We start from the raw sequence: 14368 nt of genomic DNA on the forward strand, positions 1-14368 counted from the left end.
TTTCATGAGCTAGGGCCGCGGGATGTCTTGGCTCTAGTTAGTTGTATATGGAGATAGGGGTTTAACCTAGAAAGGATTCATCACTCTTGATGAACGGAGACAAGATTCTATGCTATCTCAAATTGTTCTTGATGGATGATAAAACATGCGCAGGTGTATTTGACTTACTTAGAAAATTGTTTCTAGTGGAAGTCATATTTATCAAGAATTAGAACTGAGAGAGAGGTCATATGATCAAGACAAACAATGTTTGACTTAACCATGACTCCAGTCGTGATTGGAATCTTTGAAGAAGGGAATTTTGAGTGTATATTAATTATGAACATTGGTTCATAAAGAATGCATCGAAACATTCATCTCTATTTGGGGGTCGTGATATGTTGCTAGACGTCACTCTCGATCTACGAGAATTAATAATTAAATGGGATTTAATTATATAGTATAAGAAAGGCATTTCTTATGTCTCTCGTTGCCATAAAGATGTGAACCTTGTTAGTCACACACAATAGAGTGTGCAACCGATTGAGTTTACGAAAGATTAATTTCATATAGATACTAGCATATCTCGGAAATTAATCTAAGATAAAAAACAAGTACAAATTAGGGACTAATTTGCAAGAGCTATAAATTAGTAGGAACCTAATTGTACTATGTCCAATATAATTAGGGACTAATTTATAAGAGTTATAAATTAGTAGAAACCTAATTATATTTTAACCAAGTCTTATGATTAGAAGGCTTAAGTAATTAATTAGTGTAATTAATGATACATAAAGCATTAATCATAAGTTAGTAGAATGATGATGCCATGGTGATGATGAGATAAGATCATGTCATATATGTGATGTCATATGATGACCACCTATATGATGTCACCATATGAAAGGTGTCATGTGGTGTCAACACCTTTGCTTGGTGTGTGACACCTAGCATGTAAGGTGTTGTATTCTTAAGACATGCTCTAGCCTATAAATCGAGCTTGTCCTTGCTCATTTAAAAACACCACACAACACACATCTCACTACAAAGTTGTAGAGAGAGAAAGCAATACTTGGCGACGTTTTTCATACATCCGAGCAAGGTCGTGGTCGCGGCGAGAGTTTGAGCTTAGGGCTGCTCGGCAAGAGGAACTCTTGCAGATTACTTCAAGGTGATGATTCAATCGGACGCATACTCGTGTGGACGAGATTGAGGTCGCCGTACTTTCAGGACTAGAAGAATCATTGGAGAATCGACATAGGTATTCTTCTTTCGATTCCTAGATGCGTGTTTTAATTACTAAATGATACGAAGATCCATTTGTTGTTGATATGATCAACTTTAGGATTCAGATTGTTGGAATTTTAATTTTGAATTGAAATATACGATCCACACCCTTGCGTCCCGTTGCGCCAACACTTTTGTCACGACCCAATTTCATGGATCGCGACCGGCGCTAGGGTATGTTTATGGTTGTACCAAAACCCGTAGCAAGCCTCGCGGATAACCTTAAACGAAAATAAACCTACAAGAAAACCACTGCTCGGGGGCAACCGAGACTCCAAAGTCTAGCAGTTTATACAACAATTCTAATATCAGAACTTGATAATAATCTGAAACTATGAATCAGGCCTCAAATATAATAATCCAAAGTTATAAGCCAGGGTAATAATATAAAATTCGTACCACTACGACAAACCAAATTATAATAATATAAAGACAACTAGTTCTACTACGGTCTAAGAGTTTAAAACAATAGACTAGTTTTATTAACAGAAAAAGACCTCCGAGGAATCAAAGAATCGGAGTCGACCAACGCTCTCAAAATCACAAGCCTGGAAAAATAGAGAAAACAACAGGGTCAGATATACTGAGATGAGTTCATAATGCTATTTACATTTAGGGTTAATTCCTAAAAAAATCACGAACTTTACACGAAGTTTCATTTTAATCATGACCTTTAAAAGTTGCCATTTAAAGACACGAACTTTCATTTTGTTTCAAATCTATCATTTCAGTGTATTTTTGTTGACTAAATTCTTCAATAAATCATTAATGAAAGACCAAAATTATAAATCGACATTAAATCTTATTATCTTTTAGTTATAGTATATAGGATTAGGAATTTTTGGTTCGAAAAAATACATCGGATTTTACTTTGGCGATAGATTTGAAACAAAATGAAAGTTCGTGCCTTTAAATGACAAATTTTAAAGTTCATGATTAAAATGAAACTTCGTGTAAAGTTCGTGATTTTTTTAGAAATTAACCCTTACATTTATTAAGTTTAAAACCCTTAAAACAAATCCTTTTATACTAATATATCCGATTATGGAAAACAGTATTGAAATGAAATCTCAAAGTATATAACCCAAAGTATTATCCAAAGTAGATGGGAACAAATCCTCATCGAATCTCAAAGTAGGCCAGACATTGGTCAGCCAATCCCAAAGTACTTACCGGTGCACGCAGTCTCGATACAAGTCTATCGAGTAGCTCGTTTAAATCCAGATCCATAATCCTTAAAACAGTTCATAAACATTTGATATACTAAAATAATGTGCGGCACTTAATAAAGCGGTAAATAACACTATAAACTCACTGTTTGCTTATCCACATGAATCTTGGAAAACAGCTAACCATGCCTAGACTCCGAAGCACGAGCATTCGACGGGTCTAAAACATTATATACCTTAAAATCCGAACAAACCCTAATTCTAAGAATATTAGACACCACATAGGACTAGTATCTCAAAACACAACCAAAGTACAACCAAGGTAATCAAAGTATTCCATACAAATCAAATAACAAGTTAGGAAAATTAAGCTTAGGTGAGTTCTTATCTTTAAAACAAAACCAAAGTCCTTTCACATCTTAAATACTTTATTTAAAATAAATAGATTTCCCAAAGTAGTGTGTTTGTCTTAACTGCAGTTTAGCTCAACACAACATGCCGGGCAACACACGTCTAACTTGAGCCAACCAAAATCGAAAGTGAAAACCAAATTCTTAAATCAATCCTTTAAATGAAACAACTTTTAAATAAGAACTCATACCTTCACTTACATAATGGTAAAGACATAGAAAGCAATGAAGCCAAATAGGCTTGCCAACACTTGGCAAGTAACACCCAAAGTACACTTTATATTTCACCTTGAATAAATTTAATAGGATTCCAACATCTTTCAAGTATCAACTTGAAACTAAATAACTTAGCTGAAACATTACAAAACAATATAACACCTTACATGCCCTAAACCAATGTTTATCCATCACCTAATATAAAGCTAACATCTTTACATTCTTAAACAATTTCCAGCCCTTAGTAATCTTGGCAACCTTGGCAACCCTTGCCCATCATACGTTTGGCCTTGATCGCCGAAATGAGATTCTTAGGTGTTTCCGCCTTCTCCCCTTGGAAAGAAAATGGCGTATCACCTGGAATCCCAAACACCACCGACTTCCCTCGACAATCGATCGAAGCAAAATGGCGTGAAAGCCAATCCATCCCCAAGATAACATCAAAAGATAACACGTCATGTACAATTAAATCAGCACTAAGATCTCTACCATTTATAACCACAGAAAAAAACAGATAAACCACATCCACCACAACATAGTCAGACAAAGGCGTAGATACATATAATGGTTCTAACAACCTAAATGGTGTCACACTCAACTTAGCAGCAAAACTCGAAGAAACAAGAGAGTGAGTTGTACCCGCATCAAATAAAACCATTGCATCTACAAAAGAGATCGGGATTGTACCTTTTGTTGGTGCAGCGGGACGTGAGGGTCCGAATCGTATATTTCAATTCAAAATTGGAATTCCAACAGTTCGGATCTAGAAATTGATCATATCAATAACAAATGGATCGTCGTATCATCTAGTAATTAAAGCACGCATCTAGAAACCGTAAGAAGAATACCAATGTCGATTCTCCAACAATTGTTGTAGTCCCGATAGTACGGCGACCGAAAGCTCGTCCACACGAGTATGCGTCCGATTGAATCCTCGCCTTGAAGTAATCTGCAAGAGTTTCTCTTGCCGAGCAACCCTAAGCTCAAACTCTCGCCTCGATTACGTCTTTGCTGGGATGTATGAAACACTTTCTCCAATGGCATTTTCTACAATATGTAATAATTAAACAAGTATAAATAAAACATATATATCATTGCAAATGGCATTTTTTTATACAAGTATAAATACCAAATGGCCCTAGGGCACATACTACTAACAATCTCCCACTTGCACTAGCGTCTTTCTATGTGTTTGAATTTCTGGTGAGACCGGGGTTCCTTTGCCTGGGCTATAACACCATTGTTGTCGCAGAAAAGAGGAACCGCCGACTCAATGGTAGGAACCACACCAAGTTCAAAAACGAACTTCTTAATCCAAACAGCTTCCTTTGCAGCATCTGATGCCGCAATATACTCGGCTTCTGTTGTGGAATCCGCAGTGGTTTCTTGTTTGGAACTCTTCCAACTCACTACTCCTCCATTACATGTGAATACGAATCCGGATATAGAATTACGATCGTCTATATCTGATTGAAAATCAGAATCTGTAAAACCGTCTATTTGTAGATCACCTCCTCCATATGTTAAGATCATATCTTTAGTTCTTCTCAAGTACTTAAAGATATTCTTAACTGTCATCCAGTGTTCTAAACCTGGATTGGATTGATATCGGCTAGTCAAACTAACCGCATAGGCAATATCCGGCCTAGTACACAACATAGCATACATAAAACTACCAATTTCCAAAGCATATGGTATCTTTGCCATTTCATCTCTTTCCTCAGATGTCTTTGGAGACATATCCTTTGAAAGGTGAATTCTATGCCTAACGGGAATCAGTCCTCTCTTAGAATTTTCCATATTGAACTTCTTCAATATCTTTTCTAAGTAGAGCCTTTGGGAGAGACCTATTATTCTCTTAGATCTATCTCTATAGAGTCTAATACCGAGAATGTAAGTTGCTTCTCTAAGGTCTTTCATGGAGAAAGTTCAATTAAGATTAATTCCTTTGAACTATTCAAGCATTAACTTTCAAGGACCCAAAGTTGCTTGGGTACCTAAGTGATTTGCTTTGTAGGTACACTTGATGTCCACTAAATCAAATTCAATATCATACGGTGGATAATCAATAAGGAAGGATGCATTCAATGACCATCAAAGGAAGTTTTTGAAAAATGACAAGTTAAATAAAAATTGTATCAAAATCTATGTGTTTATATTTATTTTTAAATCTTTGAAATATAGATTAAATTTTATGCCATGTTTTCCAAAATTGTTTTTTTGAGGGGAAGAATCATATTTTCAAATCTTATTCTCCTATTAGTTTTGATATGCTTTAAAACCGTTCTAATGATTGAACTTTATTTTGGTATAATTCAATTTGATGAATTAGTGCCTATTTTTGTTTATCATTTCAAATTAAAATTAGTTCAATTAATTGAGTTTTAGGCTTGATATTCATATCAAATTAGTGCCTTGTGCCTCAATTGAATGAGAAACTAAAATTTATTTTCAAAATCTCTTTAAATTAGATCATTCGTCCATGTTTTAATCATGCCTTATTGCTAAGATTTTCTCAAATTTCTTGCGTATGCCCTACATATTGCTTTTATCTTATGTGCAAAAAGTAAAGGGGAGCCAAAATCAATTTGTCTCTGACTTAACTTAGCAATTTTAGCATGTCGATTGTCACACTCAAAGAGGAGGGGGGGAGATTGTTGGACCATTCTCCTTTTAAACTCCTTTGTTTTGAGTCTGACAGTCAAATACAATGATCTAATCTTGTTTATTAGTGTATAGGAACTCATAAGAACAATCAGAAGTCAATTCGGAGTTCACTAGCAAATATCGAGTTTTTGAGTTGCAAGCTGTCCAGCAGCATACTCGCCCGTGATGAAAAGATCATCTTGGGGGAGATATATATCAGGGGGGAGATACAAATATCACGGGGGATATATTTGAGCTGACAAAACCCTAGTCGACTGTTGGAAAGAATCACGGGCGCGACGAATGCATCTCGGACGCGATAAATAAGACCGTTGAAGATCCAACAGATATATTTCTGAAGACCCAATAAAATGATGACACGTGGCACTAGCCATTGAAGGATTTTGGCCTATTCAAACATCTCGCCCGTGATGAATGCATCTCGGGGGAGATATTTTTGCTGAGAGCAAAATTTGTTTTGTTTGTTAATGTTTTGTTTGTGGATTGCTTTGGGTATAAATATTAACCCATTTGCAATGTTTTAAGGTTAATGATTTGCAAAACTTGAAACAGCAAACACATCTTTTAATTAAATTTGTTTTGTTGTAGTTTTGGAGTAAGCTTTCAAACTCCTAAATCATTTTAAGTTAGAGTTTAGCTTTGGAAAAACTCAACCCTTGTAAGTTAGGGATTAGCTTTGAAAAATCTCATAATTAGTGTTTAGCTAAAAAGCATTATGTTTGGAGTTAGTTAGAAAACTTTTTGTGAATTCCTTTTAGTGGATTCTATTTCTCAATCTTTGATTGAGTAGTGGAGTAGGATCGATTTGTGATCCGAACCACTCTAAATCTCTTGTGTCAATCCTCTATCCCTTAAACTCTTTCTAATTTCTATATTCTGCATTCAAAGAGTTTAATCTTTGGCTAAATACATAGTTTGACCCCCTAAACTTGTAACTTTTTACCTATTTAACCCTTAAACTTAACGTCTCACCTATTGAACCTCTGAACCTGTTAAATAATTCAATTGACCACCGAACTTGATAAATACGTAAACATTGAACCCCTCCGTACACAAATTCTTCTAGAATGTTTCAAGTGCCATGTGGACACTGAGGGATTCAATGTTTATGTATTTATCAAGTTCAGGAGTCAAATCGGATTATTTAATAAATTTAGAGGTTCAATAGGCGAGACGTTAAATTTAGGGGTTAGATGGGTAAGAAGGTACAAGTTCGGAGGTCAAATTATGTATTAAGCCTTTAATTTTTCGATTCACATTCACAAACCACGGTTTTCCATACCCCATAGGGTCTTTCATTATGTTTATAGTTTTTGTCGGCTACGTCGGATATTGTTTTGTGTCACAAGGCTAGTTAGCCGTGATGTGACGTAAATACACTAGTTATGTTTGTATATAGCCGGGCTAGAACGAACGTGGTACGAAAGTGAAATCATGTTTTGTATCGATCGACTAGTGTAAATATGTATATATGTTTGCTTCCGTTTGTATGATCGTTATTTGCTGATTATTCTCGAAAACGTATTTGTGATTTTAGGCTTGCAACGGGTTTTAGAGCTAACCCTCCCATTCCCTAGCGCCGGTCACGGCTCAATAATTTGGGTCGTGGCAGTTATGCATGTAGGAACTTCAAGGTTAAAGAGTCTTGGGTGGGAGAAATAGAAGGATGGGTGATCGACCTACTAGAAAGTTTGCAAAAATCATGGATAGGTGACACTGGATGACCAATTGCGGGTGGGTGGGTGACTATGGGAGACATTATTTATAAACTAGAGATTGCACATTTTAGAAAATAATGTTTCTATGATATCTTGTATTACAATATCTTGAACAATATTTTTTTGTTGAACATTTATTGATTGTTGGTTGATTCTAATTGCTCAATAATTTTTCTTTGGTTACTTTTTTAATAGCTCGTTATAGTTGCTCTTTTAGTTGATTATTGGTAGTTAAATTATCATTAGTAGCTCATTCGTTACTCTTTAATTGCTCTTCATATATATAGTGGGTACATAATGTAATAATAGATATTGCAATATAAACGAACACACATATATATGATAATGTCAAAAAGAAATATTTAAATGATAACCTACATAAAAAGGCCTAATTTTGAAAACAAGAAATTAGAAAAGAGGTATGCTTAAAGTTATAGCTTCTGATAAAGTATCTTTGTAAAGATTGTACAATTACATGTATGAGGTTTAGTTTCCTGTTATAACCCGGAGTTTTTAGGTATTACGTATAGAGTCATGAGGCATGATCTATATGATTTTTGCTCATATTAGTTTCCTTTCTCCAACTTCTTCTCAACAAATAATGGATCTACACTTGTGACTATATAATACTTCGTATAGAGCCATCTATATACTGGAATGATAGCTGTTATTATATGATAATTCCACTAATGGTAGATACACATCCCAGCTACCTTCAAAATCCAGTACACATAACCGAAACATATCCTCTAACGTCTGAATCGTCCTCTCAGACTGCCCACCAGTCAATGGTGAAAAGTGGTACTGAAATCTAACCGTGTACCCAAAGCTTCTTGTAGACTTTTCTGAAATCAAGAGGTAAACAATGAAATTATATCTTAAATAATTGACACAAGAAGTATGTGTAAACTGACAATCCTACCAATATACACTTGTGCCAAATTTGTTGCAGTATAAGTGATCTTGATAGGGATGAAATGTGCTAACTTCGTCATACGATCAACAATCACCCATATCGAATCCAAACCTTTTTGAGTCCTAGGTAAACCGATCACAAGATCCATATTTGTTATCCTTTCTCACTTCCACTCTAAAATGGGTAATGGTTGTAAAAATCAGTATGGTTGTTGGTGTTCCAATATAACTTGTTGACATGCTCGACATTTAGCCACAAATTCCGCTATGTCTTTCTTCATACCATTTAATCAATACGTTTCCTTGACATCCTGATACATCTTTGTAGAACCTGGATGAATACTATGCATCGATCCATGGGTTTCTTCTAAAATATTTTGCCTCAAATTTTGTACATCTGCTACACATAAATTCGTGCCATGACTTAGGATTCCATTGACAATATTAAAGTCTTGGAACTTTCCTTGTTGGATTTCGTCCATCAAGTGTTTCTATTGATGATCCTCAACTTGTAATTGTTTAATTTGATCAATCAACGTTGGTCGAATACTCAGTTAAGTTAACCAACTCCCAAAATTTGAAATTTCAAACTTGACACCCTAATTGTATAGCATATGCATCTCCCTGATTGATGGCCTTCGCCAAATTGTAGTTATATGCATGAGACTTCCTACAGACTTTCAGCTTAATGCATCTACTACTATACTGGCTTTGTTAGGATGGCCTTGTATAGTAATCGCTTAACAACTCCATCCATCTTCTCGGTCTAAGGTTCAATTCACGTTGATCAAAATTATACTTTAAACTTTTATGATCTGTGAATATCTCACACGTTGCACCATATAAGTAATGCCTCCAAATTTTTAGTGCAAAAATCATTACTAACAATTTGATCATTTTCTCCATGAATAAACAACTTTTGTATATCATGAAGAAAAACCATATCTTTCTGGTTGATGAGATACTCTACTTGATCTTCGAGGTGTTTCTGTAGATTTTACTAATTCTGGTTCACTATGGGTTTGATCAATCTCAATTGTATCATTTTGTTGGTCTTTAGACGACTCCTCATCTAATTCTATATTTATTCCTTTGCCCCCTTCTTGAATAAATTGTTTTTCAAGAAAGACTGCATCCCGACTAACAACAATTGTTTGTTCGGATGGAATATAGAAATAATATCCTTAACTGTCTTTAGGATGACCAACGAATCTTCCCATGATTGATCTTGATTCCAACTTGTCGATTATCAATTTTTTGATATATGCCGAACATCCCCAAATCTTAATATGCTTAAGACTTGGTTCCTTACCATACCATATCGCATAAGGTATTCTCGGAGCGGATTTAGTTGGTACTCGATTTAGAATATAATTTGCACTAAGAAGTGCATGACCCCATAATGAAATGGGTAAATCAGTATAGCTCATCATTGATCGTACCATGTCTAACAATGTACGATTCCTCCGTTCCGATACACCATTCAACTGTGGTGTTCCTGGAGGAGTCAGTTGGGAAATAATACCGCAATATTTTAAGAATGTACCAAATCCCGTACTCAAGTATTCACCTCCTCGATCAGATCGAAGAATTTTAATACTTTTTCAAATTTGGTTTTCTACTTCATTTTTGAAGTCTTTAAATTTTTCAAAAGCTTCACTCTTGTTCTTCATAAGAACAACATACCCATACCGTGATAAATCATCGGTGAAGGTAATGAAGTATAAATAGCCACCTCATGCCATTTCTATAAATGGACCACATGACTAACAAGTTGAAATTGATGCGGAATCAAGATTACTCAAGATTCCCATCTTATCCAACTTGTTAAGTCGATCTTCCGCAATATGTCCTAATCGTAAGTGCCAAAGTTGTTTCGAGGTTTGGTCACTGACGGTATTAATTTTTAAAACATTATTTGTATTGCGAACAACTTCATTTATGCAAGAAAGACCATTTTGTACATAACCATAACCAACGATTTCATTATTATAGATAATTTTACAAACATCCTTTGTAAATAGGAAATCATATCCTAATCTTGTCATACAAGAAATAGACATGATATTTCTATAAGCGTTTGGTAAGTACAAAACATTGTTCAAATACAAAACATGTTTATACAACAAAATAGAAGATGATCCTATAGCTTTAGCCGCAACGCTTGTGTTATTTCCAAGCTTCAAGATCACTTCGTCCTTGTCCAACTTCCTCTCATTTGCTAGATCCTGTAAGGATGAACAAATGTGAGAACTAGCTCCGGTATCTAATACCCAAGCTTTGGACGAGCTATCGTTATTAGAATTGAAATAATAAGAAATTAACACACCCATACCAGGATTTTCATTCTTCTTGTTCTTGCCCTTGGATTTCAAATACATGGGGCAATTTCGTTTCCAATGTCCCTCGCCTTCACAAAAGAAACACTTTCCTTTGTTCTCCGAGGTGCCCTTCTTTTTTGCAATGGCCTTTTGGGCCTTCAAAACATTCTTCTTAGTTTTCTTCTTCTTAGTCTTACTAGAAGAAGCAACCACAAGAGAAACTTCCTTTCCCTTAACATTATTCTTATCAGCAGTTATCAACATATTTGATAACTCAGCAAGTGTACATTCTATCCGATTCATATAGTAATTCGTGATGAAACTACCATACTATTCCGGAAGGGATTGAAGGATCATATCCGTTTGGAGATTGAAGTCCATGATGAAGTCTAGACCCTCTAGCCGTTCGATACATCAAATCATCATGTTCACATGTTCTCCAACACCCTTTCCCTCGGAATGCTTCGCCCGAAATAATTGCTTAGATATCTCATATCTAGTAAAACGACTTGATTCACCATACAACTCTTGTAAGTGAAACAATATTTCGCGAGCTCCTGGATATTTCTCATGTTTCTTTTGCAACTCGTTATTCATAGATGCCAACATATGGCACTTGGCTTGTTCGTCATCTAACTTCCACTTGCGCAATGCCTCATGTTCCTCGGGAGGTGCCTCAATCAGCAATGGTCCCGGAACATTTGTCTCAAGAACATATGCTATGTGTTCACTTGCAAGAACTATTTTGAGATTTCTTAACCAATCAACAAAGTTAGGACCCACTAAGCGATTATTGTCGAGAATGCTACTTAACGGATTCGATTTCATCTTATCTTATCAACCTATAGATAGCAAAGATCTATAATTAGTATTATTGTCTTGTATATTTAAACCATGATGATTTGGTCTTTATCAAAATGGCCTCCCACTATCTTTTTCGAATCCTACACTTCTAAAATAGGAAACGTAAATCTTTGTTGGAAAAGATTTCAAGCGGGTGATTGAATTCTTATAGTCATTGTTCTTTCCCTCAGGTACGCCTAATTGCCGTTATTGGGATCACAATGTACTAAAAGTGAACAACACTTGTTCATCATATCTCATATGAGGTTCAATCATTTCCAGCTCCTAATGTATTCACCCTCAGATACCCATTGTTGTTATTGGGTTTCAGCATTAGTTAAGTTTAACCCATTGCATCAACTAAGATGTATCAATTTGAATAATACACGACTCAGGTACGCCTAATTGCCGTTATTGCCGTGTATTATATCGATACACCCGTAACATCTCATGTTTAACAATAAACTCAACAACAGCTTCTTGACGATATTATCTCACCCCTATGTATCCATAGCCGACAAGATGATAACTCACAGCATGTTAGTTTATTGCTCCAATGGAGAGCCATTGATAAATCAATTTAATGATGAATCAATATAAACTTAATCTTATAACTTTTAGGAAGATTTCTTAGGGTTTTCAGTTATTCCGATCTCACTAAACACACAACACATGTTAGCATGCATCTCATACATATTAAAGCTAAAATGAATCATGCAATCACACATGTATGATCATGGACTTCCTAGGTCTCATTCTTTAGCCACAAAAGAATGAGCAAACTATTACTTGTTCCACATGTTTTGTTGATGACAATATAATGCACAAGCGAGTCATGCATTGTGTTAAATAATCACATTAGAAAAATTCCCAGGATAGATTGGAGGGTCACGAGCGAACCACTTAAGTATCAATCTCCTAGACAGAATTTAATCAAATGTAATTAATGTCACAATACCGTTTGCTCGTTTTTGCAAACAAGACCTAAGCCCTCGGAATTATAAATTACATGCCAATTAATAATTCCTAAGTCCATGATTATTAATACATTCATTCAATCGTAAAGCTTTAATACTTGCTGATACGGTGGCTCCGATACCACTGTTGGTTCCCAGCCAATAGTGAGGTTGTGGACCAATATGGACTCGATCCTATCTCATAGGGTGACATCCATATGTACCTACCAAAGCACGCATCACATACGCTCTAGGGTGGAGAGCCTCACTTCGTCACACGATCATGAGTGAGAGTTCCCTAGAATCGGATAATCGACACATCTCCATGTGTTGCATCTCCATGCACATTATCCTTTGCTCTGATACCACTGTTGGTGCAGCGGGACGTGAGGGTCCGAATCGTATATTTCAATTCAAAATTGGAATTCCAACAATTCGGATCTAGAAATTGATCATATCAATAACAAATGGATCGTCGTATCATCTAGTAATTAAAGCACGCATCTAGAAACCGTACGAAGAATACCTATGTCGATTCTCCAATGATTCTTGTAGTCTCGATAGTACGGCGACCTAAAGCTTGTCCACACGAGTATGCGTCTGATTGAATCCTGATAGGAGTCTTTTACTCCTATCTTTAGTGTCATTTCCGCATGCTTTATTAACGTTTTATCACGGTTTTATGGTATTTCGTATACCTTATTACGTGTTTTAGTATTTCAGGTACTTAGGAGCATTGCGGAAGCATTTTGGTGCAAAAGTTGGAAAAGACGACAAAAGCGATGCGGAAGCTCATTTGCAAATCTGAAAAGCTGACCCCTGGGCAGTAATTGACCAATTTGGACTAGCTAGAAGCCTCAAATGAACTCGTGATCTTCATGAAAGTTAAAGTAGACGTCCTAAGCTTTCCAACGGTTCAAGAATCGACTCAATCGGACATTTCTACACAGAGTTACGAAGGTTTGAAGATCGAGATCCGGAGCAGAAAATGGCAGCTCGAATCGGGCTCCTCATTTAGCCCAAGGAGCTCTATTCGACCTTGGGCTTGCTGGAATGGGGAAATCTTATTTAAAGATGCAACAAGGCTTTATTAATTTGCTATTTTGGGCCCAACACATGTGTAAATGAATGTTTGTCTTTTTCCTTCTTTTGTAAGTACTATATAAGGAGTCTTATCTCTATTTTAGGTATAAAGGATTTCCCTAGACTTTATTCTATGATTGTACTTTTATATCCTCTCCCAATTTTAGAAATCTCTAAGTTTAGTCCTTTTCTTCTTCAATAGAATTTCCAGATTTTTATATTTCCTCCATTGTTGGAGCTTAATGCAAGTTTTATTTGCTTTATGAGAACAAGATCTTCATTGTTATTACAAGCTACTTATTGTGAATCTTTATTATCTTTATGGTTGTTTGTTCTACTTATTTAATCAAGGTAATTCTTCTTACTTTAATGTTCTACTTTTCTTATTCCCTAATTGTTTTTGTTAATCTAAATATGAGTAGCTAAAACTCCCTTATTAGGGGGTTAGTATGATAACTTAGGGGTTTGATTGATTGGTTGGTTCTTAGTGTTGTATGCTTATGTTTCTTCCCTATTACTCATTGCTTGATTAGAATTAGCTACCTTAATCAATGATTATAGTTTGATTGATACACCGAGAGGTGATTGATTAGATCGACTTTTAGGTTAGAAAACCTAGAATTGAGAGCACCACGAGAGTGGGCTTGAACCTAGGTGACCTTGGAGCGGATTGATTAATCGTTTGATAATGGTTTAGTTTGCCTTGTAACACAAGAGTGAGCTTGGTGTGATTTATTGATTAGATAGCGGTTTTGGCATTCCTTGAGGCTCGAGAGAGCGGGAATGACGTTTTAGGCCTCGCTC

The 14368-nt window shown here is 35.7% G+C and overlaps 1 protein-coding gene across 1 annotated transcript; it reads right to left on the minus strand.

The window, feature by feature from the left end:
• Positions 1-8651: 8651 nt before the first annotated feature.
• On the minus strand, positions 8652-9267 carry LOC126672439 (uncharacterized). The gene is made up of 3 exons (XM_050366389.1): positions 9107-9267; positions 8953-9031; positions 8652-8852 (listed from the first exon to the last, which is right to left on the minus strand). Exons 1-3 carry the CDS (start codon positions 9265-9267, stop codon positions 8652-8654), a joined length of 441 nt encoding a protein of 146 aa, XP_050222346.1.
• Positions 9268-14368: the final 5101 nt, after the last annotated feature.

Source organism: Mercurialis annua, linkage group LG3 (genome assembly GCF_937616625.2).
Source record: "Mercurialis annua linkage group LG3, ddMerAnnu1.2, whole genome shotgun sequence".
In the NCBI taxonomy this organism is placed as follows: domain Eukaryota; kingdom Viridiplantae; phylum Streptophyta; class Magnoliopsida; order Malpighiales; family Euphorbiaceae; genus Mercurialis; species Mercurialis annua.